At 33.6% G+C, this 27,990-nt stretch overlaps 1 protein-coding gene across 1 annotated transcript; it reads left to right on the forward strand.

The window, feature by feature from the left end:
- The first annotated feature begins 241 nt into the window (after positions 1–241).
- Positions 242–27,893, forward strand: LOC131848626 (iodotyrosine deiodinase). The gene is made up of 4 exons (XM_059198547.1): positions 242–494; positions 18,320–18,538; positions 25,515–25,831; positions 27,411–27,893. The coding sequence occupies exons 1-4, from the start codon at positions 317–319 to the stop codon at positions 27,591–27,593; spliced, it is 897 nt and encodes a 298-aa protein (XP_059054530.1). The 5' UTR covers positions 242–316; the 3' UTR covers positions 27,594–27,893.
- The last annotated feature ends 97 nt before the right edge of the window (positions 27,894–27,990 follow it).

Raw genomic sequence — 27,990 nt, forward strand, 5'->3', positions numbered from 1 at the left:
ATAATTTTTTGCTTTTATAATTTTATTTTAAAATGCCAAGGCTGCTTATAAACGTGTACGCAAAAAGTGTATAACATTGCCAACAAGGATAGTTGTGGCAAAAATTGTAAATATTTATCACTCTCAAGTCTCCTACGGCCGAAGAAATAAAGTTAAAAATCGAATAGCAAATAAATATTGTCGATTGTAAGATAGCGGAGTAAAACAAATGATATGACAACAAACAAAGTTAGTACGCGGCGTGTATCGGTCGTAGACGGTTGTCTGTCAGCCGCCATATTTGTTTTAAACGCGCGCGAAAACGAATTACAAAAATATGAACATCGTGTCATTAACTCTGTGGACATTAGAACATAATTGTTATTATGTGTATACAATATTGATAGTATTTTTTATTGGCTTCACAGTGATCCACAAAAATAGGATGGAAACAAATTTAAATAGAACTGTCTCTGCAAAAAAGAAATTGGCGCGAAGTTGGAACAGTGGGAGAGGTTAGTGCCAATAATGCTTACTATTTTATAATAATGTGCGAGCTGAAAAATAAGATAATAAAAATAAAAGAATATAATGTGATATCCACATTGTATTTTGCGTGTGGTGTTTTGTTCGTGCGTTGTTTTTTTTTTGTACTTGTTACCTGCATTTCAATATTGATTTCGATCCAATCGATTCCTTTGTAATCGAGATAATAATCAATAAATTTGAGTTCTATTGACCATGAAATATGGAATTAATATGTTGCTAGTGTATTCATGAGTACAAAAAGGCGCGAAACGGAGCAATCCAATGTCATTGAATCGAAATTAATTTTCGAGAGATCGGCTGGTACTCACAGCCGTGTTACATTGTAACATCCATAAATTACGTACGATTTTTTTATGTAACTAGAATAGAAAACAGAAAAAAAGGTGATGCCTTCAATCGTAGCTCACCTGATGGTAAATGGTAACTTGCTTACAGTCATTTTTTTTTATTTTTTTTTCTTGGGCTAGTCTCATGTTTTTTTTATTTCAAAGTATGTGTTGGCATTCCTAAGGACTATAGTGTTATACCTTCATACTTACCTTATAATTCTACTGGTATAATTTTTGTTATGGATGATAATGGAATGGTGCACCCGTCTGCGCTAACGGTTAACGCTGGCGGGGCACCAGTGGAGAATGATAAGATGAGCATGTCAGTTAGCCATTGTGGTAAATTCATCAGGAACCTAACATTTTCCAGGGTGTTCTACTGTGTTCTTCAATTGGCTACATTGGGGGGGGGGGGGGGATATTGTTAGTAATGGGAACTAGTACCTCCTATTGCTAGCAATGTCAGTCATGCTCAGTAGGTTTGTTTACGCTCTTCGGCGCCTCCGTGAGATATCCTCTACCGAGAGTGCACTATTGGCTTATCATGTACATGTGGCGTCAGTAATACAATACGGCTTAATTATATGGGGAAACTGTACTTTTATTGATAAAGTGTTTAAATCACAAAAAAAATGTATAAGATCAGTTTTTGGTACGGATGTACTAGAATCTTGTCACCCGTTATTTAAAAAAAATAAACTGCTTACATTAGCATGTTTATATATTAAACAATTATGCATATTCGTTAAAGAACAACCAGAATATTTTCCTCTAAAACAGACAACGATGAATAAATCAGTACGCGACAGCCATACAAGTAAAATAAAAGTACCTACAATAAAACTATCCATGACAAAAAAGAGTCCATTTTGTATGGCGATACAAATATTTAATAAGCTTCCTGACGATATAAGAACCCTCTCTGGAATATTATTTAAAAGAAAACTGCATGAATGGTTAGTTTCCAAGTGTTTTTACTCAATTAAAGAGTTTTTGGAATATTAAAATAATAAATTGTTCCTCATGACATTTAGATTTATGTACAAATTGACATATACCTACATACAATAATTCATAATTATATAAAGAATCGATAATTTAATTAACTTAAAATTTGTACGCCTGATATAAGCAGATTTTGTAAGGGCCATGTTTTTGTATAACATCATATATGTATGTACCCAAAATCTATTGCAAATAAATTTATTATTATTAATGTACCATGTTAGGTCGACCTCCACGTGGTTCTCCCTGGAAACCATCGTGATGAATTCTTGGTGAATTTGTCACGATGGGCTAACTGACCTGACTTCATGCTCATCTTATCATCCTCCACTGGTGCCCCGCCAGTGTAAACCGTTAGCGCAGGCGGGTGCACCATTCCATTATCATACAAAAAAAAAACATTTTCCATGTGAAGGTCACTGACATGGTATATTGCTAGCAATAGGGTCTTTAATTTGTAAACACAAATCTGTACATTTGTATAAGCATTTTTGAAAATAATAACATTTGAGTACATGTAAGTATTTCTTAGTTTGAAATCACTCCGAACTGACGGTAGATTTGACATATCATAAGAGTCTGTAATGACCTACATGAATAAAGATATTTTAATTTGAAAGAGATATTAATGCAATATAAATGTAGGTGATGTTAAAATATTTTAGTTTTCAATACCTGCTTACTTAATTATATATATTACTAGCTGTACACATGACTTCGTCCGCGTGGAATTCAACTTTAGTTTTCTAAAATAAAAGTACCTATTACATCGGCTACCTGCCAATAAAAGTCTCGTCAAAATCGATCCAGCCATTTCAGAGATTAGCCGGAACAAACAGACAAATAGACAAAAATTGTAATATTATATGTTATTTTGGTGTATGTAGAAGAATTCAAGTTCTTTTTGTTTTACTTTAGTTATATATATATTACTAGATGTACACGTGACATCGTTTGCGTGGAATTTAACTTTATTTTTCTAAAATAAAAGTAAGTAGCCTAAGTTACTCTTTATTACATCAGCTACCTGCCAATAAAAGTCCCGTCAAAATCGGTATAGCCATTTCAGAGATTAGCCTGAAGAAACAGACAGACAGATAAAAATTGTAAAAAATGATATTTTGGTGTATGTACCGTATTTATATTCATATGTAGGTATGTAGTAAAAAACTGTTATTGCAATATTACAAAAAGACACTCCAATTTTATAGTATTTATATGTATCGATAACTTTTTTATTTGTTTTTGTTTCTATTGTAAGCACTGAATAAATATGTTTTCTTTTAGATTTAAGTATAATATTATTAATTCACAACACATAGTAATATTTATCCACATATTGTTCTTTGTTTCACTAGATAGGCTTCACTTTTGTAAGGTTTCATCCTAGGTTCCCCAGGAAAAGACTACTTATGACTGTCAACAATTTAGAATAAATTATTAATAATGTAATGGAAACCATATTTCTAACAACGATAACGGTCTCAGTGGTCTAGTAGTTAACACAACGCTTTACTTCCGATGGTCGCGGGTTCGATTCCTTGAACCGTTTTAACATTTGTCTTCATGAGCATGATTGTTTATATAGTTCTGGGCGTTTTCTATGTATAATATGTATGTTATTTACGAAAAAAAAAATCGATGTATTTGAATCAGTTATATAGTACCCATAACACAAGCTTCAGCTAGCTTAACTTGGGTCTATATGACGCTGTGTGAATTGTCCAGAGACTATTATTATTAGTTAAAAGTAAAAGTAGCCTAAGTTACTCCTTATTACATCAGCTATCTACCAAAAAAAGTCCCGTCAAAATTGGTCCAGCCATTTCAGAGATTAGCCGGAACAAACAGACAGACAAAAATTGTAAAAAATGTTATTTTGGTGTATGTACCGTATTTATATTACAATTTTATTTATATGTATAGATATAGAGTTGTAGTGTTTTGTTAATCCACATCAAGTGACATTTGAACAGAATATATTAGTACCGTTTAGCAATTCACAATCAGGTTTTATAAAGGTCTTGGGACGTGATGATGCGGCTCGAATTAATAGATGGTAGGTGTTGATGGCTCCAGCAGATTACAGGATTGTAGAAAAGATAGACTTCGCTTGAATTCTTAAATTTAATAGTAAATGCTATTAATTACAAATCATGCATGAGTGAACATGAAGAAGTGTGCAACGAGGGTCAATCGAAACCATTGTGGCACAGCACCGACAGGGCCCAACGTTTTGTTACGTGCCGCAACACCGACCACGGCAATGTACCTATCCCGCCAACACTACGCTAGAGATGTGTCAACTCGAGTTAACTCGAGTTGAATTCTGCCAACTCGAGTTGGAAATATTCAGCTGGTAAATTTTTAGTAATATTTAGTAATATGAGCACCCCATTGCAACTTGGAATCTAATGTGATACCTAGAAATACAGTATCATCCACAAAATTAATAGGTTTATTGTCCAACGTGATTTTTGAATCTACCGGCCTTACATTGGGGAGAGTAAATTTGATACATTTAGTTTTATTTGCATTTAGTAACATATTATTAGCCGTAAACCATTTTAAAACATAAGAAAGAGCACCGTTTACTTCGTCTAAATCATCAATATGTCGATTGACTTTGAATACTAATGAAGTATCATCAGCAAACAGAACTATGTCAGCTATCTTTTCTACCATATAAGGAAGATCATTTATGTAAACTAAAAATAAGAAAGGACCTAAAATAGAGCCCTGAGGAACAAATGAACGAATCAAGTGACAGAGCGAGAACATGATTCTGTCAACGAATCGGCAATAACATGAAATTTTCCGATCATTTCATATCATACAATTTTCACTCGTCACAAATATTTCAATATTGATTTGAGGTCGTTATCATTTTTTCGCATATTCGTCCGGTTATGTTTCATTAAAATGATTATGCGTTCTAAGTCCTTCCGCAGATTTGAAGTGCCATTTCTACTCGCCCCCTATGGTTTGGTGAAGCTTTCAAGGCTAGCTGCAACCTAAAACATTAGATTTGTTCGAAAAATTAAAAAAAAAAACAAAAACAACTGTTTATTCCAGGTAACTCGTATCACTCGAGTTACCTGAATTTCAACTCGATTTATGTTTATTACTAGTTAGCACATCTCTACACTACGCTACCAAGGAACAGGCATTGTTGACTACATCCGGACCAAAAGTAACCTGACATTGAGGGTGACGCAGCTGAAATCGAGTTACAACGCGAGCTTCATAGCGATCGTGGCCCGGGTCCCCACCAACATGCTGCCCACCTTCATGAAGGAGGACTACTGGCCGAAGAGGGTGGTCTATCGGCGCTACCGTGGCAGATTGCCGTGGTCAGTGTTAAATGTTGATAACAAAATATTGGCTGCCTCACCTGTCATACTCGAGAACGGGTGCTGCTTGTGGAGACTGTTCTGTTACGATTTAGGCCCTTGATGAAATGTTTTCTTTTAATTTACGCATAAATCTGTATTATCGTAATCATACAATTTCATTTGATAAGAGTAAAAAGAAATGTTCTGTCAGTTTGGTCTAGCGGAATAGCATACCGGGTCACGGGTTCGATTCCTCGCACAATGCATACACACTCATGAGAATGAGTGTTTATATATATATATATTTTGCGTGATAATGGAATGGTGCACCCGCCTGCGCTAACGGTTTACGCTGGCGGGGCACCAGTGAAGGATGATAAGATGAGCATGAGGTCAAGTCAGTTAGCCCATCGTGATAAATTAATAAGAAATTTATCACGATGGTTTCCAGGGGGAACCGCGTGGAGGTCAACCTGACATGGCACATTGCTAGCAATGGGGTTAACAGCCCTCATTACTAACAATGCCCTTCCCCCCAAAGTGTTTATATTAGTCATACCTGAGATTTTTTTTTCTTTTTGTTTATAAAGAATTAAAGTCTTTATGCTGAAACCATCTCAAGCATACACCTAACTCTTATGTACCGATTAATCGATATCTTAACGGCCCCTCCGATCGATCCCCCGTCCAATTCAAACGGGGATCGAAATTACGACGGCCTGAGCCGAGGTTGAACCCCTAGTGGTGCCAGAATAAAGTCGTATCCGTCAGGCAGGAGTTGGCCTTCAGCCGCTCCATAAGTCCTTCCTTGGTTTGGAGTGCCATCTGCACTCGCCGCTAACGTCCGGTGAAGCATCAACAGCATTAGAGTATTCCGAAAAAAAAATCTTAACGGTTGTCCTCGGTGGTCTAGCGGTTTAGCACACCGCTTTACTTCCGATAGTCACGGGTTCAATCCATCGCACGGTACACACATTTATGTTCATGAGTATGATTTTGGTGTGGTTGTATTCTATGTATACTGCGTATGAAATTACAAGTGTATTTACGTATTTCTTTACACGAGGTCATAATAACTGCGTGTTCCCTCATTAAATATGTGATCGTTTACACAGGTGGTAATATCAAGGACCTTGTGTTTATTCAAAATTACAAAAGTATAAAACAGATGGCAAAATCATCGATATTTATGTCGGACATTGTTTTTATTGAGCGTTTTGGGCTATTGTCTGGTATTTATATTATTAACCGGGTCTTAACACGAATAATTTTATGGAGCGAGCTGACTGGAGTAACTGCCATTTCAATGTTGTCTAGTCGGCTAGTGCAACCTAGTCGAAACGTCGAGATGTACTTTTATTTGCCATAAAATTATTCGTGTTAAGACCCGGTTAATAATATAAATACCAGGCAATACCCGGTTTTTTTCATGGATGATTATGGAGGCGGATGCACCACCACGCAGGCGGGTGCACCATGTACCCACCTGCACTAACGGTTTACGCTGTAGCATGATATGATGAACATGAGGTCATAGTCAGTTAGCCCATCGTGACAAATTTATCAAAACTTTATCACGATGGTTTTCAGGGGTTGTTTTTTTTTTACGATGATAATGGAAGGTGCTCCCACCTGCGCTAACGGTTTACACTGGCGGGGCACCAGTGGAGGATGATAAGATGAGCATGAAGTCAGGTCAGTTAGCCCATCGTGACAAATGCACCAAGAATTTATCACGATGGTTTCCAGGGAGAACCGCGTGGAGGTCAACCTGCCATGGTACATTGCTAGCAATAAGATCATCAGTCCACATGACTAACGATCCCCTTTCCCCCCTGTTAAGACCCGGTTAATAATAATAATACTATACTAATACTAATCTCAGGACAATTCACACAGCGCCATCTAGGCCCGAGTTAAGCTATCTAAAGCTTGTGTTACGGGTATTAGATAACTTATACAAGTACATAGATAATTTTTTTTTTCGTAAATACATACATAATGTACATAGAAAACACCCAGACCAATACAAACAATCATACTCATGAATACAAATGTTTGTGCCGTGCGAGGAATCGAACCCGCGACCATCGGACAGTAAAGCGGTGTGCTAGACCGCTAGACCACCGAGGTCGTCGTTAATAATATAAATAATGTATATTAAACAATAAAGTTAAAAATAACTATTGTCAAGTGCTCAGACTATTAAGAAGTACCTGGTACAGTCTTATTTTTCATATTTATGTATCTTACCTGAGAAATGGTTGATTCCCTATACATATGTTGAATATTTATATCTTTAAGATTATTTTTTTGAGATAAAAGATAAAGTATGTCAACTTTATCTTTTATCTCAAAAAAATAATCTTAAAGTTTTTGTGTTACAATGTATATAACATTGTACACCCGACATACGTTCATTAATACCCGATCGGTCGTTATTTACTGCTGTACATTAGTACATTAATTAGACCTGAACTGTACTAGATCTTAGACCCTATAGGTAGAGATGTGTCAACTCGAGTTAACTCGACTCGAGTTGGAAGTATTCAACTGGCAAATGAACGAATCAAGTGAAAGAGCGAGAACATGATTCTGTCATCGAATCGACAATAACATGAAATTTTCCGATCATTTCATATCATACAATTATACTCATCACGAATGTTTCAATATTAGATTAAACAGTCGTACTGTTCTTACAAACTAACAAACAGACAAACACATTTTTTGCATTGATAACATAAATATTGAAAATATTGAACATTTGTATCACTTTTAAGATTATTTTTTGAGATAAAAGATTAAGTATGTCAGTCTTTGTGTTACAATGTTACATACATTGCAACACAAAGACTAACATACGTTCATTAATACCAGTTCGGCCGTACTGTTCTTACAAACTAAGAAACAGACAGATACATTTTTTGCATTCGCTAAAGTATGTGAGGGTGAATGGATGTATGTATTGTTTTACGCAAAAATTGTGGCACGGATTCCAATAAAATTTTGTACACGGATATATCATATCATCATCATCACCAACATCATCGTCATCACCATCATCACCACCTTCTATACTAATAATATAATGTGGTAAAGTTTCTGAGTTTAGACGTTTGGCATAATCAACGGTACTACTGATCTGATTTTGAAAATTCTCCTACTCTTAGATAGCTCATTTATCGAGGAAGACTATAAGCTACATAACATCACGCTACGACCAATAAAAGCGGAGCTGAATGAAAAATATTAGTAAAACCGGGTAAATGTGATTTAGACGAAGTTGCGTCTAATCTTTATATAGCATAAATCAACGTCGCCGCCGCTGTATATTCGCTTAATCTTTTAAATTACTTAACCGATTTTAATGCAGTTTTCGGCAATAGATAGTGATTCAAGAGGAAGATTTATATGTATAATACATGCGTGTTACAGTATTGAACAAGCCGATTAATTCCAAGATTTGTATGCATCCGTGCGTAGCCGGGAAGGATAGTAATATCCCATCAAAAACATAAATGTGAAATGATAGCCGAGTTTAATATATATGCCTTGATTGTTGACTTCTACGACAAAAGAGGTGAGATCTAAATGGGAGCCAAGTTCAATGGTCTGTCCTGAAATGTATTTATAACAATATAAAATATTATTTCTTCTTATAACTTAGGATAATATACTGTAGCCTAAGGTTTGACTTGGCCAGTTCTCATATACCAATTGTTAATTTTGATTGCTAGTTACTACTAATAATAAAGTAGGAACCGACAAGTAACATGTTTAGAACTTGCGAAGACTACAGTATATTTCGTATATGAAAACTAGCCAAGTACTACTAGTTTCAGTTTTTTCCTTTATAATCACCTAATTACCTATCTGCATGCCAAATTTGAACTTCCTAAGTCATCTTGAAGTGGGTTATAATTTTGAGTTTGTATTGTTGATCAGTGATAAAAATGACGATATTTGGACGTTAATATTTAAATAACCGTTTGAGATATGTTTATGAAATTTGGAACACAAATTTATCTCGCAAATTTCAATATATGAACCAAATTTGACAGGTTTATGTGAAAGAGTTTTTGAGTTATGAGGGGGTCAAAAGTGACTCCAAATGGTTCGTGTAAATATACACACGGTGCTGCTTGCCAGTTCTCTTACTTGAAACTCGGCTTGACACGCTACCGCGTGTCTAGATTATAAAGAGGTTATATTTAATTGTTTATTTGTTTGCATTGAATAAGATCCGAAACTTCTGGCTCGATTTGAAAAATTCTTTTACCATCAGAATCCGACATTAGCATCAGTGCGGAGGCTGGACTGGTCGCTAGTCTATACATCTATACGGTCACAACAACAAAATAACATTTTTTAAAATTTTTATCTGTCTGTTTGATCCGGCTAATCTCTGAAATGGCTGGACTGATTTTGACGGGACTTTTTTGGCAGGTAGCTTATGTAATAAGGAGTAACTTAGGCTACTTTTATTTTAGAAATATAAAATAAATTTCAACGCGGACGAAGTCGCGAGTACAGCTAGTCATAAATAAAATCATCGAAAACTCTTCTAAACTCACGTGAGCGATAATGACTACAGATAATATGTAAGAAACAGTGAAATTCTTATCACAATCCGTCGATTAATGTAATAAATAACGCTCTTGACTGCACGATTATGTAATTTAATGTTATCAAACATTTCCGATAGCACAAGGATACAAACACTTTTATCCGAGCTCTGCGACTTATTTTCCAATGCCTAGTTCAGATTTGTTATCATTATTATGAATTTTACTGGACAATATATAAAAATAAGTGAATAATAATATTCAGAAAGAAATTTTGATTTAAGTTAACGGGAAAGTGATGAAAAAATTGGAAAAAGGGTTGAAAATCTCCTTTTTTTTTTAAATAACTCGATAACGGTATGATGTATGAAATTATATTTTAAATAAAACTTATTTAATTTGTTTGATTATGGCAGGTATTAGGAATTTTTCCAAATGTGAGAACACCGTCTACCGCCGATGGTTGTGTGTTCGATTCCCCGCACGATGCAAATATTAATACGAGTATGATTATTTTGAAACTGTCTGGGTGTTTTCTATGTATATTATGTATTTACAAAAAATGTATTGATATATATCAGTTGTCTAGTACCCAAAACACAAGCTCTGCTTAGCTTGGGACTAGATGGCGCAGTGTGAATTGTATTGAGATATTATATTATTATTATTCTAAATATTTGTATATTTATAAATTACTTCTACTTCTTCGGTGGTTAAGCAGTTTACCCTCCAATGATCGTAGGTTCGTTTCTCTGAATGTATATACAAAAAAAATTATATGTAAATATTTATACCAGTTCTACCATATACTAGTTCTTCTTATCTCGGTACTAGATAGCACTGCGAATTGTCCTGAGTTATTATTATTACATTGTCCCAATTCGGCACAATCCTATAACTTCCTGAGAGATAAAATATCTTGTTTTATATATATGTCCAACTGTATTTCAATTATGTATAAAAAATAGTTTTAATTTTTACTTTTTGCTTGGCTTCGAAGGGCTGGTAAGAGAATACATTCTTGCAATACTGCACGTTAGCGATGCGACATAACGTTCATATTTTTTTTACATCCGAACCATTCTAATGCTGTTGGCCGCTGGACTGCAACCAACTAACTTTTTTTTAAATGCAACGCAACGTGGATCTTAATACATTTTTTTTTTTATTGGTTTGGGCATCTTCCCCTTTTTTTAGCTATAACATGCAACATCTTTATTTTTGTTTTAAACTACAAACCCTTAATATTTAAAAAAAGAAAAAAATGGCCTAGCTATAAAAAATAAAAATTTATAAGGGTTTAAAGGTTCGAAAGTGATGAAAATTCAAAAATCATATAAAAAGTTTGTTAAGACCAAGATTTTTTTAAGGTCTGAATAGATAGGAGACGATCTCACCTACCCCCCACTTTCCTATATTCTACGATCTGCCGAACACTCTGTATATGTACATAGACCGATACAAATAGTCATACTCATGAATACAAATCTTTGCACCTTGCGAGGAATCGAACCCGCGACCATCGGATCGGCATCGGCAAAGAGATGTGCTAAACTGCTATACCTAGGCCGTCAAATTTGAATAAAGAATAATTGTAGCAGCTGAATTGATGATCAGAGTAGTTGTCAGGAAGTTATGTATATCAGAACGGTTAGCAGGTTGCGTGCCGCTAAGTGATATGACATCAAATAACGCCAGTTGATGAGTGAAAACGAGTCACGCAAACCAGTAACATCCCATGAATGACAAATTGCAACAATACTGAATCGATGGTCATTATGAGAGTCGCAATAGACTTGACTATTTTAGCAATAGATGACCTATGTAATAACAATATATGTATTCTTTATTGTACGTAAATACACTTTATAAGTATATTAACTTTGACAGCCACACCGCTTGACTATCCGATGGTCGTGGGTTCGATTCCAAGCACGGTACAAACATTTGTGTTCATTGTTTGTATCGGTCTGGGTGTTTTCTATGTATAATATATATTTATTTACAAAAAAAAAATGTATCCAGGTATTTATATCAGTTGTCTAGTACCCATAACACAAGCTCTGCTTAGCTTGGGACTAGATGGCGCTGTGTGAATTGTCCTAATTGAAATATTATTAACCTGTTAACCGAGCAGTACGTATAAATATGTCAAATGTCAAACTTTTGTGTACGTGTAGGACATATGTATACCTACATTTTTAAAATTTCTGCTGCGCCCTGGAACCTGTAGCTGATGGAATATGTCATATCAAAAATATATACATTAAATTATATTGTGCTGACGTACTGACACGTCCTAGTGAGAGACAGTGCCCGTTATATGCTGCGTAATTAAACAGAAATTCCCCGATTAACAAGTTAATTAGGAATAATGTTAACAAAGGAGGACTTATTTCTAAAAGAAATCTCTTCCAGTCAACCCAATACAGCGTGGCATAGGAAGTGTTGAGTGGGTTAAATAATAGTTTAATAAAAATGTCAAAAATAATTAAAACTAAACATAAAAATATAATGTCCAAAATACAGATACTAATACAATATACATAAAGATAAAAAACATTAAATCAAACAATAAATATATCTACAATGATGACACTAATCACATAGCAGTAGAAAGGTAGTACGATTTTAACTTTTTCTTAAAAGAACCAATAGATTGACTTTTTTTAATCTCCAAAGGGAGATTATTCCATAGCTGAGCAGCACGAAATGAAAAGGAGTTACCCATAAACTGATTCTACTGCTAGGAAGATTAAGGTTCCTCGAGTGGTTTGGCAACGGCAATATTGACTAAATGAAAGACGATTTCTAATGTATTCATTCTTTGTCTTATCCATTCTTGTCACACCACATCCATCTCAACATTCGCATTTCAGTTGTTCGCATTTAACTTTAACGAGATTAAAATCAAAATATTCATCCCTTTATTCATGTAGGTCTATTACAGACTCTTATGATATGTCAAATCTACCGTCAGTTCGGAATGATTATATATTGTTTATTGCACTTTTAAATACAGTTCTAAACTTAAACATATACAGAGGGAGCAAAGGTGGACTTATCTCTAAGAGAGATCTCTACCAGTCAACCCAACAATGTGGCATAGCTAGTAGTGAGTAGGTAACACATGTGCAATTAACACTATTATGTTGAAATGTCCAAAAGTTGAGAAAAATAAAACATTTAAAATTCAACAAATTAAATAATGTTCTAATTATAATAAAATATACAATTATAAATAAAATAAATATTAATAAAAGTTATATGTATATATATATATATACATACATACATATACAATTACTATAGATATCTACATATATTACACAAAATACAAATAATGAAATACATGATGAAATTAATCATACTAAGGTCGATAAATAGTGCGATTTTAACCTTTTCTTAAAACAACCAATTGATGGACTTTTCTGTATCTGTACTGGTAGTTTGTTCCATAACCGAGCAGCGCGAAATGAAAAGGAATTTCCTAACAATTGAGACTTGCCAAGTGGAAGTTTTAACATTTTGGAGTGGTTTTGGCAAAGACGTCTCGGTCTAGTAGGAGGGGCAAGAATTGAAAGCGGGATTTAAGGTAAGCAGGAGCATTGGGATTATTAAGGATGTTATAGAGCAGGGTCAGAATGTACATATTATGTCAAAGGCGGATTGGGAGCCACTTTAAACGAGCGCGAAATTCAGAGACGTGATCGTATTTACGTAAACTGAAAATAAATCTGATGGCTAAATTTTGTAAGCGCTCTAGTTTATTGAGGAGCTCCTCAGTCATGATTTCGAGATGAGAAGAACTCACAAGAAACTCAGCTCGTATTCTTTTCAAATAAATGAAAAAAATACAAGTTTCTTATCAGTAAGAACTGACAAGAAACTTAATAAATAAATGTTGTACATGTTTACAATAATACAGATTCATTTTTAAATTCGAATTTGGGAGATTAGGTTCATTATCTGGATAATGCTATTGCTTTTACACTTTCGTATATCTTCTGATCCGTCTAGATCTGTTAACACAGGTTAGTATGTGTTTCCTGCAAAACAGTCCAAATTTCAAACCACCTACGATTTAGTGTATCAAGGTGAGATATGTTTAGATCTTTTAAACTGCATACATTCTTTAGTATTATAAAAACAATATTCCAAGAATCTTGCCGTCAAACTTAAATTTTTTATTACTGTTTTTTAATTCTACTGTTCAATTTCATTGATAGTTTCAGTTTAGAAGAGTTAGCAAGGGACCTTAATTGAGTATCTTTGATATCTATAGTTATTTACTTTAGGAAGAGTTGAACAAAAAGGACAATTTTTCTGATAGTCTCGCATTCGTCTTTTTTCAATAATCATTTCTCTTTTTAAATCTTTGACTAGTCTTTATAGGTATTTAATTTAGAAACGAGTTAAACAACAAAAAAGAAAAATTTTCTGATAGTCTCGCAGTAATCATTTCTCTTTTTAGGAATAAATGTATTGTCATAAAATAATAAAGGGTTTTATCCAACAGTCTCTTTAAATCAATTTGTAGTAATTATTGCAACGTGGCTGAACCATTTGCTGTCTCAACTTACACACTGTAGGTGTGCTATGCACACATATCATATTACATCGCGTTGAGCAGTCTTGTATACCATGTAATGTAGGAATAACGTAATACATCCGTGATAAAGACTCCTGCGTTTTCATTCCGTGAACTCACTCGTCAACTCGTCATCAATGCAGTATCCGAAGATACTGTATTGATGACAACCTGTACGCATATAAAATAGAAGTAGCCTAAGTTACTCCTTATTATATCAGTTACCTGTCAATAAAAGTCCTGTCAAAATCGGTCCAGCCATTTCAGAGATTAGTCGGAAGGAACGGACAGACAGACAGAAAGACAAAAATTGTAAAAAATGTTATTTTGGCGTATATACCGTATTTATATACATATGCATGTAGTAATAAATGGTTATTTCAATATTACAAACAGAGACTCCAATTTTATTTATATGTATAGATGTAGAACATCGATATATTAAATTTAAGATTTAATTTTCTTTGTATGAGTATTTCGAAATTAAAATTCATTTGTCTACAGATGCATCTACTTAGCTTTACCAACAAATATTATATACAGGCTGTATTCAATGCAGCAGCGTTGAGGTTTATAACTAGTATTATTAGATACCTTGTTTCTGAACGACTTACGTTTTTCTAACTATACTTTGTATTATAGCATATAGGAGAGATCAACGTGCACAAATATACAAACATAGTTTGTGTTACAGCTCTACCAGATATTAGCTTGCACAGACGTACAAACAGATTAGAATTCTAACAATCTTTCTTTAGGTTTCTATTACTTTAACAAAGTATGTCGTCTTTGTGGCAGACTCGGCCCATTGGTTTGGCGAGGCATTGCATCTCTTTGCATTTTTACTGCATGTATTACGGAGAGTGTTCTGAGGAATTGTTCGAATTAATACCAGCTGCTGAGTTTCACCATCACCGTCCTGATCATCTGGAATGGCGGTCCTCCACAGTGCGGTTTTCTAGAAATTTTTGACACGCACAACCACATCGTCGAATCACCTTCCAGGAATTTCCAAACCAATACGAAACAACAATATTGAAACTTTCAGGAAAAGTTAAACCTTTTTAAAAGGCCGACAACGCACTAGCTATTTCTCTGGTGTTGCAGGTGCTTATGGGCGGCGGTAATCACTTACCATCAGGTGAGCCGCAAGATCGTTTATATGCTCTCCCAATAATAGTTTTTCTCATATATCTTCCATGTACAGACAGATAGTAGTTACTATTTATATATGTATTGATAGACTTCACAGATTGGACCTAGTGATCGTTTTAATACAGACTGGCTAAATATTTGTTCTTTGCAAGCGTAAACATTGAGTGTCGGTTAAATTTTTAAATTTATATCTGTTCTGACAGTAAACCTTGTTTGTATATTTATGGCGAATAAGTTTCCTCTCAAAACTAGATCAAGGACTTCAATACGAGTGTTACTAAAAGTAATTTTATTTGATCAAGTTAAAATGTTGCGTAAACTTAACGATTTTGGATTAAGGCTAACAAGTATAGGCCTCTATCAAAACTAAGTAAAACTGGTTTTACTGAATTCCTATTCTGGAAATGTTTTAACCATTATAGCAGTTTTCCTTAGTCCAGATATTAATTCTGAGAAAAACTGCAAGTTGATTAATTAAAAGAAGGAATAAATTAGTTGAGAATGCAATTTAATAGGCGTGGTAATCGAAACTTTAAAAAAAATAAGGCAATAATTAAAATTGAGAAAATCACGGGATTTAAGTTCCCGATATTTCTGCATTGTTGCAACTCCCATGATCACTAACTATGGTCGCTGGTTCGATTCCTCGCACAGTACAAACGTTTGTATTCATGAGTATAGTAATAATAAATAATATTAATAACATTATTGAAGGAAAAATAGATGGAAAGAGAGGAAGGGGAAAACCGAGACACAGCTATATCAAGCAAGTTAAAGAAAAAGTTGGAGTCGTGTCGTATCAAGATTAAAAAGACTGATAGAAGATCGTAGGAGGCGGGAGCTCCACCGACAAGAGCACAGCTCTTAAATTATGAATGAATGAATCAGTTGTCTAGTACCCATAACAACAGGTTTTGCTTAGGAACTAGAAGACTGAATTGTCTTGGTATTATTACTATTTTATACCAAAATTTGATTAAAACTAATTTATTATAAAATCCAACTTCCAGTGCAATAAATGTATGATTACGTACTTAGATTAATTAATTTATTGATATATTTATTACTTATCTGGTCGATGATAACACTGACAAGATTATATTTGTGAGTGACCCATTATATTATGTATTGATAATAAATTATAATATTACACGATAAAGGATAATCTATTAGGAACCAGCTCTTACCTGCGACTTTGTCTGCTTTTTTTTTACGAAATGTGAGCGCCTTTTTTTTAATTGTAATTTATTCTATAATAATAACAATCTGAGGACAATTCACATAGCGCGCCATCTAGACCCAAGTTAGGCTAGCTAAAGCTTGTTTTATGGGTACATTACTGATACAAATACATAGATCATTTTTTTTCGTAAATATATGCATATTAGCTATACATAGAAAACACCCAGACCGATACAAACAATCATACTCGTGAATACAAATGTTTATGCCGTGCCAGGAATTGAACCTAGACAACTAAGGCCGAATTATTAATTTGTAAACAATTTTGGGGACAGTATAAGATATTAATGAAGACATGACCTTTACAAAATGTGCCTATACATATATATATACTAGCTGTTCCCGCGACTTCGTCCGCGTGGAATTTATATAAAATTAGTCTAAAGAACTAAAAATTATTTTGTTCGTCTTAATTTATTCGTTCCATTAGGTACTGATAGGTCCAAACTAATACATTTACATCCTGCATCATCCTTTATTTTATCCCCATGGGGGTTGAATTTATCAAAATCCTATTTAAGCGAACGTCTTCATCATAGTAGCTCCAATCTTTAATTTCAGTTCAATCATTCGAAAATCTAAGAAGATTTATACAAATTTTCATCCCCTATGTTAATGGAATGGAATTGATGTGGTGTGTGATGTGGAATGGATGTGGAATTGATCATATCCTTTCTTAGGGGATGCCTACGTAATAGTAGCTTTATGCATGCTAAGTCTCAGTCTGATCGGTTTAAAATTTACAAAGTTTTATACAGATTTTCATCCCCTATTTTATCCCCTTGGGGTTAGAATTAATCAAAATCCTTTCTTAGCCTGGATTAGGATGCCTATGTCATAACATCTACCTGCATCCCAAATTTCAACCCGATCCGTCCAGTGGTTTGGGCTGTGCGTTGATAGATCACTACGTCAGTCACCTTTGAGTTATATATATTTAGATATAATAAATAATAATAGAATCAATTATTATTCATTATAAAACATAACTACACCAACAGTTGACAATGCTTTTAACACATCCAGGAGAACTGTCTTGAAGTTAATTAAACAATAATTAATTACTAAATTTACCAGTGCTTCACTTCCGGTGGTCGCAAGTTTGATTCTTCTCACGGTAACATTTGTATTCATAAGTATGATTTTATGTTTCGTCTGGTTCTCCATATATAATATGTATGTGTTTACAAAAATATACTTGAGTATTTCTATCAGGTGTCTAGTCCCTATAACACTTGTTCTGCTTAACTTGGGACTAAATGTCGCTTTGTGAATTGTTCAGCGATAAAATTGTTTATTACTGTGTTATTTATAGCTGTGTCCACGATTTCATACGCGTGAATTTTATAGACTGTATGTTATTCTTATGTATAAACTATATTATTGTAAAGTGTCATCAAAATCCGTTCAGTAGTTTCCTCGTGAAAGAGTAACAAATCCATCCGCAATCACGAATTTTCGTGTTTATAATATTAATAAGATTATATTTAGTTAAATTAGTTTTATTGTTATTTTATTGTTGTTTCATTGTTATGTTATAGTTGAATTGTTATTTTATTGTTCCAGAAAGAGATTTCCCTGATGATGAGGACCCTGACGGTCTCGTCCCTGCAATACCTGAAGATATAGCTCACATACCCTACAAGCCTCCTCGTCGATCAAACGAGGAGATATTGGAGAAGTCACGGGAATATTACGAGCTGATGGCCAAGAGAAGGACTGTTAGAGCGTTCAGTCCTGAACCGATACCTGATGAAGTATTGGATAACATTATAAAAACTGCTGGTAAGTTTAAATGTTAAGATATAGACTTAAGATGAGCTCGCTACGCGTGAGAACCAGTTTTGCCAGTTTATGGTATTTTACACGATATTTAAAGTATTTTATTCTTTAATAAGTTTATTTTATTATATACTAACTGAGCCCGCGACTTCGTCCAGGTGTATAGTATATATACCTTGACCTAAAAAGAAAACATATTCAATAAACTAACCCCAAATGGCAAAAAATATTTCATCGTTCTTCTTGTTTAAAACATTACGATCCATACAAACTTTCATCCCCTATTTTATTTTACCCCTTTAAGGGTTGCAACAAACTTGGAATGTCATATTTATTTATATTTAATCAGTAGCCTATAAATAGTCCTATTTCACTACTAACATTCCTCTAACTTGGTTTTTGGCGATTTTTTTTTCTGTGTACAGAAATTCGACCTCTACTATTTTATTATATGTATAGATATATACAGTAGCTAGTCCGCCAGACAGACAAAGTATGTATGTATGTATATACTAATGTAATTAACAAACATCGAATCTGTACTATACAGTGTTTTAACTACTACATACAAAAATAAAAAAAGTACATAAATACGTAATAAATAGATAGATAGATAAAAAATTTATTCAAGTTAAAGGCACACACACATAGACATAAATTTACACTAGCTGTCACGACAAACGTTGTTTTGCCTTAAAATAAAAAAAAAATTAGGGGTGGACTACCCCTAACATTTAGGGGGATGAAAAATAGATGTTGGCCGATTCTCAGACCTACTCAATACGCTCAAAAAATTTCATGAGAACCGGTCAAGCTGTTTCGGAGGAGTATGGGAACGAAAACTGTGACACGAGAATTTTATATATAAGATTAGTCAAAATAAAATACAGTACACAAAAAATGTACAGGTAAAATAAAATGCAGTACAGTTAACAAAAAAAAAAACGGTTTGAGTAGTGTGTGTGCATAGCCCATACGTAAAAAGGCAGCACCTCAGTGTATTGTTTACTGCGTACAAGCAGCAAACCACTGATATTCAGGCACTGCCCAGAGACCTTCGAGAGGACGCATGTAATAAGACCACTTCTAATCAACCCTATTATATTATCATAAATAGTAATAATAAAAAAAAACATAAATAGGTATAACATATAGGCATAAAATATATAGAAAATTATTATCAATTCATATAATAAAATAAAAGAGAAAATAAACTTATTGCATAGGAGTGTTAAGTGTTGCGTGAGTACATAAATTCTTATCTATTATTATACAGTTTAGTACATTACCCTGATATAATATCCATTTTGTTATCAACAATTATTAACAAAATGATTGAGCATATACATTGATAACATATGGTGGCAAAGGGGATTGTTAGTAATGTGGACTGATGATCTTATTGCTAGCAATGTACCATGTCAGGTTGACCTCCATGTGGTCTCCCCGTGGAAATAATCGTGATAAATTTTTGATGAATTTGTCACGATGGGCCAACTGACCTGACCTTATGCTCATCTTATCATCCTGGATTGGTGCCCCGCCAGCGTAAAACGTTAGCGCAGGCGGGTTCATCATTCCATTATCATCCATAAAGCCTATTGTGGCATAGATAATATTCACCTTATTTTTTTAATGGATGATAATGAAATGGATGATATTTCATTATCATCCATTAAAAATAAAGAAATCGATTCTTTTGAAAATCAATGGAGTCAACAATATACACGCGCGCAAAGTCGCAGGTTAAACTAGTACTTAATACCTCGCTATAACTAGATCAGCTACAACGATAACTTCAGCTTGTCGATATCATTAGATATCAACGATAAATAACTAGTTGACATCGACAATTGCGATATCATTATCATTAATAATGAATGGAAATTATTTCAATAAACGTGACTGGTTCTAGCTGATAGTGATAGCTCTTTTATAGTAATCATAGTACTTGAGATTGACGTTTGTATTTATGACAAAATGTGGCAACCAATTAGACTACGACGCTGAGCTTGCAATATTTACAGAAAGACTGCTCAGTGTTGCCTCGTGACTGGTTAGATTCCTCCCAAAACTTGTCCAAAATCCCCTATTTCAGGTATTGAAGAAATGTTCCCAAGAAACAATTATGTACCCTGACTTTTTGGATCGCTTATTCCATGACAGATCTTCAGTTCATAATTCTTATATTAGTTCGAAGTCCTGATGATCTTTTTTAGACGCTACAATCTGTTACTGTATCGCTCACAAATCACTTGAAATATGTGTAGCCTTAAATTCTTCAGTTCTTATTTTATAATTCTTCGTATGCGGTCCTGTTGACCTTTTATTGACACTTTGATCTGTTACTGTATCGCTCACAAATCACTCCAAATATATGTTGCCTCAAAACCCCACTATGAAAATAGAATTTCTACAAATTTCTAGGAAACATCCCTGATTTGCCATCATTGGTGGTACTACTTACTGATATAGGCGAAAGTTATTAGTTTCCGTCAGTTTTGAGACTGGAGTTTCTCTTAATTCTATTTTTATGTAAAATTGAATTGAAGTGATCAAAGACCTCCAATTTATGTTCAACATCAAAATCTGTTATTTTAATTTATTTGCAAATTCTACAGCTGAGTTCCTCGACTACAAACAATACATTTCTATTTATAACAATCTAATGCTACACGTACACAATGGGTTTTATATGTTAATGTGGTTATATGTTGATATATAATTATTAATAAATTTTTATCATCATTGCCCCGTCTGGGTCAATTGCACTAATTATGAACAATTGCTAATTAACTATAGCCATTCTTGTGGCGCGCCATTAAATAAGCGTACTGACAATTGAGGTCGTTTAAAAAGTTTTAATGGAATTATTTATGGAATTTTTTATTAATGGGATTTTTTTCCACAATTCAAAACAAAGTGATATAACTTAATAAAAATAACTTAAAATCTATATTTACAATACTTGAGTAGTTGTTATCCCAAATTAAATAAATTCATCATAAAAATAATTTGCTCAGTCTTTGCGCAGTAAGGACTCTATTTTTGTTAAAATATACGATTGGCTGAGAATATTAATCTTATCACCTTCGCAGGAAGCGAGTCTAACACCACGTCTTGGTTTGTTATCAATTTTGTCAGTACCGGACACTTAGTCATAAATTTAAATTAACACCCAAAGTTTGGTGTCAGTGATTCGAGTCCACGACCTTTGAGATCTATAAATCTTTTATCGCCAGTCTAATAAAGAATGCTTTATTAATTTGCTTATCGTGAAATGTCACGTCGTGTTTTCATCATTAATGACCAAGTTTGTAATTGAAATACAGTAGGTAAGTATAATAAAAACATTCTGATGACCTATACGGACCTTTTGATAAATCTCAACATTTCTCGGTATATTGCAAATAGATAGTGTACTCGTAATTTGCTAAGTTTATATAGAGAGTGATTTTGCATTATAATGTTAATGTTTGATATTGTTTATCTATACAAAGAGAAAAGTAGAGAGAGAATTTTGTTATAAGAAAAGCAAACTCCGAAACTACTGCACTGAAAGTAGAAGAAGAAGAAATAGAGAAATTATTTCATTGTTTAAAATGTACATTAATCCATTGTGATAATAGACTCTACAGTCTGTCAATATATACAAAAGTCACAAAGTCACGAGCATCCAGATGAAGACGAGACAATCCACAGGTTAAAAATATTTTTACAACACTGTGTTTTCGCACAATTTTATGAAGAGATGCAATTTTTGTGGAAATAAATTAGACCTTAACGAAACCTGTTAGTGAGACGATTTTACTTTATCTTAATGTTTGTTAAATATATCAGTAAATAGAATAAGTTTAAATATAGTTTAAATGGAGTAAATTGACACTTGAGACTAATAATATAATAATATGTGTAAAGTTGTAAATAGCAACAGTGATGTTTTTATATTGACTTTGGATTAATACTCTATTTAGTAATCATATTGACGTTATATGCTGAATAACAATAAGGCAAATAATGAGATCAACTCGCAAACAATACGTGTCGTACTAAACTAACAACACTAGTTGGTATTAATAAGCAAAAATATTATCTACAAAACTGCACGTATTGATTTACCAAGTAGGTATTCCTTGGTAAAGTCTTGTTGAAAATTATATATGCAATTCACGATTTCTAACATCTCTCCAGTTATCATTTTCTCTAGGACTCGTCTTATATTCATCATAGTAATTTAATTTTAATCTCTTAGGCCACAATTTATTCACAATTAAGTTCAAGACTTCCTTAATTGCATCTACTTTACTATTTAAATTCCAATATTTATAATAATTGTTTGCTTAATATGAACTAACATGAAATAATCTTGGACCTTCTATTGATATCATGCGTAATTTCACGCTTTTGTTTTTTTCAACATTGATATAGATTCCAAAGATGGCTGTTAAAATGAAATTCTAGTATTGTCTTTTTAATTTTCACCAAAAGTTTCCATTAAATGCTATCCTATAATGTGTTCAATAGAGTCAACGTGTTCTATAACTATTACATTACATTGCACTGGTTTGATGTTAAGATTTATTATGATAACGAGGCTCTAGGACTTAATGATTTCGCACTCATAGCAATTCCTTTTTATATATAGTTCTGCGCAAATTTAAAATCTAAATAAAATCTTCTGTTACATATTGGTCTTCCTCAAGGAACACTATAGGGCCCTTGAAATTTTTAGTGACCTTTAAGTAGTTAAACACATAGTTCATATTCCACCACCAAATGTATCATAACTGAATTAATTTAGCGTCTTGTTTTCTCACAGTTACACACAACCATCCATCTGAACAAAACATTAAATTATTACCAGGGTAAATGTTAGAATGCAACTGTACAAATAAAATATTTGGCATGCATTACCTCAGCAAAGGTTAGGTCATGTCAAAATATTAGCAGAGATCTTGTAATCCCAATCACGGTTTATATTAGGTTCTTAAATTAAATTAAAATATTAAAAGTCCAACTAAGCATATAGCCTCGAAAGTCTTATGAAAGGTTAGAAGAGCTTCAACAGATAGGTAATCTTTTATAAAAAAAACAGTGGAAGGCACCTAATGAAGTAAAAAACCATAGACGTCAATGTTTTTTATCGTGTTACCCATAGAAAAAAATGCAATTCGAACATTCAACTCCGAGTATGATAATCATGTTTTTTTAAATGATACTTCTCGGACACACCATCATTAAAAAAGGATCTACCTGATGATAATTAGTCACTACTGCAGCACTTAACCAACAAGGCTATTACTTGTGACTTCCTGCTTTTTTAGAAGAAAAAATAGTATACGTCTAGCCTTATCATATAAATAAACTAATAATAATAATATCTCAGGACAATTTACACACACACACAGTCCCAGAGTTGTTAAAGGTACTAGAGAACGTTTATATTAGTAAGACTTATAAAAAAAACATTTTTTTTGTAAACGCGAAAGTCTGTGAGTTTGGGAGCATCTTTGTTCAAAAGAATTCAATATTCAAAATCAATTTATTTATGTAGGACATTTTAGCCGCTAATGAACGTCAAGTTTTTACATTAAAAAATTTTTACCCCTACCGTTACTCATGTACAGAAATACTACCAAACAGTGTTTGATGAAACATTACAGTGTATACATAGGTTATAAATTACGTGTAGGTGAAACATAGAAAACACCCAGACCGATACAAATAATCATCATACAACATGAATACAAATGTTTGTACTGTGTGAGAAATTGGACCCGCAACCATCAGAAGCAGGGTGTGCTTAACCGCTAGTCCATCGAGGCCGTTATATGAACTTCATGTGTAATTTATCACCTTTCAAGTATTTAAAAAAAAACCTTTCAAGTATGTAAAAGTATTTTGTCCCATATTATTAACAAAAGTACAAACAGACAGTTTTGCATTTGTAATCTTATATATAAAATTCTCGTGTCACAATGTTAGTTTTTATACTCCTCCCAAACGGCTTGATTGATTTTTATGAAATTTTATATGCATGTTCTGTCTGTCTGTGGGTCTGAGAATCGGCTACTATCTATTTTTCATACCCCTAAGTGGTAAGGGATATCCACCCCTAAATATATATTTTTTATTTTTTCCACATAATATATATTTTATTATTATTTAGAATTGAAAAATACAAACAACCCTAAATTCTAGGAACAACCCCTATTTTTTAATAGCGATTTTAATTTATATGGCAAAACAACATTTGCCGGGACAGCTAGTATTATTATAGATTTCATAATGTCCATAACTGAATATCCTAGTCGTGATCAAAGATCACATCAAGAAGGCTCTCGAATCACAGAATCCAATAATATTGTTCCAAGTTTATATATTCACATTTAAACTTTCAAGGTATTTAAGATGCTTCAAGAGCAGGTCGGGTAAGTATATGTAGATGTTCAAGATTCATATGCGCATGACCTCATGAATATATGATTTTTTTACGTCGCTGGAAAAACTTACTGGCGACATAAAGAATATATACATTAATTAGTAGTAGTAAAGATTGTTGTATTGTTACGACCTTATTTTAATAGATACGAGGCAGAAATGTATTCTTTAAAATACGTTAGTTTAAGAAAAATGCGCAGTTGTTATTGGAGGCTACTATTTAAAAGGAAGATAATATTAGATAAATTCTCTAATTTTCTGACAATTAGCACCACAATCTATGGTTCCAGCGTTATGTTTAGTTTTTATATCTTTGACTACGTTTAGGTTCATCATCATCATCATCGCAGTCCGGAAGACGTCCACTGCCGGACTCGCATATTTTCTCGCATATTTTCTTGAGTTTTATTATATTCTGTTCACTTCCGTGTACTCTGTCTCCTATACTTAATGACTAATTCAATACAAAAATTTAATCTGATCGAAGCAAATTTTGTCAATATGCTCGATAATTTATTAAACATTGATAACATTACAGGTACCTCACCATCTGGTGCTCACACAGAACCATGGACATTCGTAGTAGTCCAAGACCCAGAAGTAAAAGAAGCTATCAGAACTATTGTGGAAGAGGAAGAAGAATTGAACTACACACAAAGAATGTCCAGACAATGGGTAACAGATTTGAAACCGTTCGCAACGAAGCACATAAAGCCATATTTATCTGAAGCACCAGCGTTGCTATTGGTATTTCGTCAGACGCATTCCTGGAGAGAGGATGGAAAGAAAAAAATGCATTATTATAGTGAAGTCAGTATAGCGATTGCAGCTGGTATCCTGTTAACTGCCATTCAGGTATTCCTACATATTTAAATAGTTAATAATATTCCATTGATAATTGTAGTTACTGTATTTTTTGCAGATATCTTTATTGATGTAGGTCTATTACAGATTCTAATGATATGCCAAATATACCGTCAGTTCGGAATGCTTTCGATCTAAGAAGAATTGACAAGAAACTCAGCTCATTCTTTTCATATGTACCTGTACATGTTTACAATAATACAAATCATTTTAAAATTCAGATTAGGGAGAATAGAGCAACCGACAGCATATGCTACAATTGTATATATTTAGTAGCAGTTATCCGCGAAATAGTACGCATGGATTTTTTTTATTATAATATTTTTTTCTAAAATAACAGTACCCTAAGTTACACCTAATGACTAGCTATCTGGGAGTTAAAGTTCCGTCAAAATGGGTCTAGCCGTTTTAGAGATTAGCTAGAACAAATAACAGTCAATTTTTTAGAATTAATTTAAGTACCGTATATACTTTCATATGCATTTAATGAAAAAGCTGCACAAATAGCTTGTAGGAGTGTCGTCAATAGTGTAGCCACTTATTGTATGGTGATGTAAAGACCATCTGCGGCAAACAGCATTAGAATAATTCTAAAAAAGCTACCATTACATAGAAAAAGCGCTCAGTTTTACCACATAAAAGCTGTGTGTGTGCTTGTTACTTTGCACGCGTGAATTGACATAAAAAGTATAAATGTTCAACTGGGACTGGGAGCCAATGCTCTATCTTGGGAATGCAGTTGTGCTATAAGAACAAGTAAGCAGCTGTACTGAAGAGGAATGAATATTTAAGATGACTAGTTGTATAAACCGGTATGTCTTTTGTCCATCGGAATCATACTCCTAGTGATTACTAAATATGTGACACAGACAATCTTAAAGCCAACTTTCATCATTGTACCACATTTAAGGAAACTTAAAAATAAATGTAAAATAAATCCTAAATATACGAGTAGAATCGGAGAAAATGACTCAAGATGTTAGGCGCTCCATGTGCACCTTTATTTTTGTATTTGTTGATAGAAGTATTTTTATGAAGGTTAGGATAAATCATTTAGAAAAAGTCAGTGGGTCTTATTAATACAAAAATTTGACCTTCATAAGCGGCTAAAAGGTCCTACAGAAATAAATTATTTTTGATTTGTTTCATCGCGTCATTACTTTTCTGATAGCACTAAATAAATTTATGTGAGATGGTATTTGAATTTACTAGGTATATGGTCAGACGCCGTACTTCGTGGTTGAAAAACCTGAGGCAGTGGTTTAGGATAAGTAGAAGATCCATTTTCAGGATCGCCGTGGACAAAATAAAGATGGCTATAATGATCGCTAACCTCCGATGGGAGAAGAATGTGTTAAAGCTATGCCATCCAATATATAGGATATACTATCCAGTACAATCATATGTTTGTAATAGTGAGTTCTAAGTTAGAGACACCAAACTTAGTAGGGTCTTACAGACCTTGACCTGAAATATTCAACGTACCATCCACTGCAGCTTTTTCTCTCCTGTTCACTTCTATAGTTTACAATTGCTACACTACTATATTTTATTCTTTTTCACTTTTCAGTATTGTGGACTAGTAGCTCTTACTTCCACCCCGCTGAATTGCAACGCTCGTCTTAGGGATCTTCTCTCAAGACCAGGCAACGAGAGATTAGAACTTCTGCTACCTGTAGGAAGACCACACAAGGATGCCACAGTACCCGATCTACCTAGGAAGCCGCTATCAGAAATTATGATAAAGATCTGATTGATATCACATTTCATACAATAATGGGGAAACGCAACGCAACTCTGGTTGTAATTATTTACCTCTCCATTGGTTTTCTATAAATTGTGCATTTAAAGAACCACGAGAAAATAAGCCACTTGCGGTTGTGCCAATAAAATGTCATATTCTTATGTTAGGTGCCTTAATTATACGCACGATATTCTAAAACTTTCCCGATTTATCTACAATGTGATATGAAGATTTTGGAACTATTATGCATTAGTTCGTGTTTGATCTAGATTAATGTAATCCATGACTGTAATGACAATAAAGACTTTAGTACTTATATTTGTTTTTATTGTAATCTCTAATTCAAAGGCGATTTTTTGTACTTAAACTGAAAGCTTTGTGTAGCTCTGCATTAACTACAATAAAT

The sequence above is a fragment of the Achroia grisella genome, unplaced genomic scaffold (genome assembly GCF_030625045.1).
Source record: "Achroia grisella isolate CSIRO2021 unplaced genomic scaffold, CSIRO_AGI_Agris_v1 utg567, whole genome shotgun sequence".
NCBI lineage: Eukaryota > Metazoa > Arthropoda > Insecta > Lepidoptera > Pyralidae > Achroia > Achroia grisella.

Excerpts from the sequence above, each read along its gene's own strand:
- LOC131848626 (XM_059198547.1), top strand. The coding sequence starts at position 317 with ATGAACATCGTGTCATTAACTCTGTGGACATTAGAACATAATTGTTAT. Across the intron at positions 495-18,319 it reads AAGTTGGAACAGTGGGAGAG|AAAGAGATTTCCCTGATGAT; the intron begins GTTAGTGCCAAT and ends TTATTGTTCCAG. Across the intron at positions 25,832-27,410 it reads TCCTGTTAACTGCCATTCAG|TATTGTGGACTAGTAGCTCT; the intron begins GTATTCCTACAT and ends TTCACTTTTCAG.